The following is a 2,874-nucleotide window of genomic DNA, read 5'->3' as shown; positions in this document are numbered from 1 at the left end:
TGTTCTTTGTTTTTATTCAGGAAGTCATTCAGGACTTCCTGCTGCAGATTGTCAGCGTGAACTCAAATCTAACCTGACGAAGAAGTTCCAGTGTGTGTTTGAGGGGATCGCTAAAGCAGGAAACCCAACCCTTCTGAATGAGATCTACACAGAGCTCTACATCACAGAGGGAGGGACTGCAGAGGTCAATGATGAACATGAGGTCAGACAGATTGAAACAGCATCCAGGAAACCACACAGACCAGAAAAAACCATCAGACAAGACGACCTCTTTAAAGCCTCACCTGGAAGAGAGGAACCAATCAGAACAGTGATGACAAAGGGAGTGGCTGGCATTGGGAAAACAGTCTTAACACAGAAGTTCACTCTGGACTGGGCTGAAGACAAAGACCACCAGGACATACAGTTCACATTTCCATTCACCTTCAGAGAGCTAAATGTGCTGAAAGAGAAACAGTACAGCTTGGTGGAACTTGTTCATCACTTCTTCAGTGAAACCAAAGAAGCAGGAATCTGCAGCTTTGAAGAGTTCCTGGTTCTGTTCATCTTTGACGGTCTGGATGAGTGTCGACTTCCTCTGGACTTCCACCACAATGAGGTCCTGACTGATGTTACAGAGTCCACCTCACTGGATGTGCTCCTGACAAACCTCTTCAGGGGGAAACTGCTTCCCTCTGCTCGCCTCTGGATAACCACACGACCTGCAGCAGCCAATCAGATCCCTGCTGAGTGTGTCGACATGGTGACAGAGGTCAGAGGGTTCACTGACCCACAGAAGGAGGAGTACTTCTGGAAGAGATTCAGAGATGAGGAGCAGGCCAGGAGGATCATCTCCCACATCAAGACCTCACGAAGCCTCCACATCATGTGCCACATCCCAGTCTTCTGCTGGATCACTGCTACAGTTCTGGAGGATGTGTTGAAGACCAGAGAGGGAGGAGAGCTGCCCAAGACCCTGACTGAGATGTACATCCACTTCCTGGTGGTTCAGTCCAAACTGAAGATGGTCAAGTATGATGGAGGAGCTGAGACAGATCCACACTGGAGTCCAGAGAGCAGGAAGATGACTGAGTCTCTGGGAAAACTGGCTTTTGATCAGCTGCAGAAAGGGAACATGATCTTCTATGAATCCGACCTGACAGAGTGTGGCATCGACATCAGAGCAGCCTCAGTGTACTCAGGAGTGTTCACACAGATCTTTAGAGAGGAGAGAGGACTGTACCAGGACAAGGTCTTCTGCTTCGTCCATCTGAGTGTTCAGGAGTTTCTGGCTGCTCTTCATGTCCATCTGACCTTCATCAACTCTGGAGTCAAACTGCTGTCAGAAGAACCAACAACCTCCCCGCTGTCTGAAGCCTCTAGAGACAAACCTGAACTAACACATCTCTACCAGAGTGCTGTGGACAAGGCCTTACAGAGTCCAAATGGACACCTGGACTTGTTCCTCCGCTTCCTCCTGGGTCTTTCACTGCAGACCAATCAGAAACTCCTACGAGGTCTGCTGACACAGACAGGAAGTAGCTCACAGACCAATCAGGAAACAGTCCAGTACATCAAGAAGAAGATCAGTGAGGATGTGTCTCCAGAGAAAAGCATCAATCTGTTCCACTGCCTGAATGAACTCAATGATGATTCTCTAGTGGAGGAGATCCAACAGTCCCTGAGTTCAGGACGTCTCTCCACAGATGAACTGTCTCCTGCTCAGTGGTCAGCTCTGGTCTTCATCTTACTGTCATCAGAAAAAGATCTGGACGTGTTTGACCTGAAGAAATACTCTGCTTCAGAGGAGGCTCTTCTGAGGATGCTGCCAGTGGTCAAAGCCTCCAACAAAGCTCTGTAAGTACAGAGAGAGTTAGATTCATGTATCATAACTTAAATACGCTGCTATCTTTTCTACTTATTGTTTATTTCTTCTTCTTCATTGTCTCTTCAGACTGAGTGGCTGTACCCTCTCAGAGAGAAGCTGTGAAGCTCTGTCCTCAGTTCTCAGCTCCCAGTCCTCTAGTCTGAGAGAGATGGACCTGAGTAACAACGACCTGCAGGATTCAGGAGTGAAGATGCTGTCTGCTGGACTAAAGAGTCCACATTGTACACTGGAGACTCTCAGGTGACCCTGTGAATTACTTTTCTTGGACTAAGTACTAAGTTTAAAGTTTACACACAAACAGATTGGTGATGACAGTAATAAACATAAACCTTCCAGCCCTCACAGTTCCCTCAGATCCCTCAGATCATGTGACATGTGTGTTGTTTTGTGTGTTTGCAGCCTGTCAGGCTGTCTGATCACAGAGGAAGGCTGTGCTTCTCTGGTCTCAGCTTTGAGCTCCAACCCCTCCCATCTGAGAGAGCTGGACCTGAGCTACAATCACCCAGGAGACTCAGGAGTGAAGCTGCTGTCTGATGGACTGGAGGATCCACACTGGAGACTGAAAACTCTCAGGTATGAAGAGGCCTGCTGCAGCCACAGACAATCAGTCTGATGGAGGAGGTAGAGCTGGAGACTTGTTCTCTGTCACAATGTCAGCCTGGTTAATATGACCCTGACACACCAAGCTGACCTCAAACTACCAGAGACTCATCAAACTGTTTGTGTCTCACATCAGAACCATCAATACAGACAGAAGTAGTCAGGGAACAGTAGCCAGGATGAGCCCAAACAGGGAGGGAAGGTGATGAAACTTGTTTTTCTGGAGCGTTGTCTTGTTTCAACATTAGAAAATAGGACAGTGGTGTATCCTGACACGCTGACGGCCATCATGGTGGTTGACATGAGTCAACGTCGTCACGCTGCAGGTTTGTGGGCTCATATCAAACAATAGTTGATGTTTTGATGCTCGTGTGTGTTGTCCTTTAGTCCAGACATTATTGTGAAAA

General features: G+C 47.8%; 1 protein-coding gene across 1 annotated transcript; it reads left to right on the top strand.

Annotated features, from left to right (window-relative positions):
- Positions 1-25: 25 nt before the first annotated feature.
- On the top strand, positions 26-2,868 carry LOC116380223 (NLR family CARD domain-containing protein 3-like; the record flags this gene model as incomplete). Its single annotated transcript, XM_031842165.1, has 3 exons — positions 26-1,836; positions 1,934-2,107; positions 2,267-2,868. Coding segments are annotated over 3 exons (2,199 nt in total), but the record flags the coding sequence as incomplete, so codon positions are not given.
- Positions 2,869-2,874: the final 6 nt, after the last annotated feature.

This window comes from Anarrhichthys ocellatus, unplaced genomic scaffold, assembly GCF_004355925.1.
Source record: "Anarrhichthys ocellatus isolate YVR2014 unplaced genomic scaffold, GSC_Weel_1.0 scaffold6478, whole genome shotgun sequence".
NCBI lineage: Eukaryota > Metazoa > Chordata > Actinopteri > Perciformes > Anarhichadidae > Anarrhichthys > Anarrhichthys ocellatus.
Note: the sequence above shows the minus strand (reverse complement) of the source record. Positions and strands in the feature narration are given on the sequence as shown.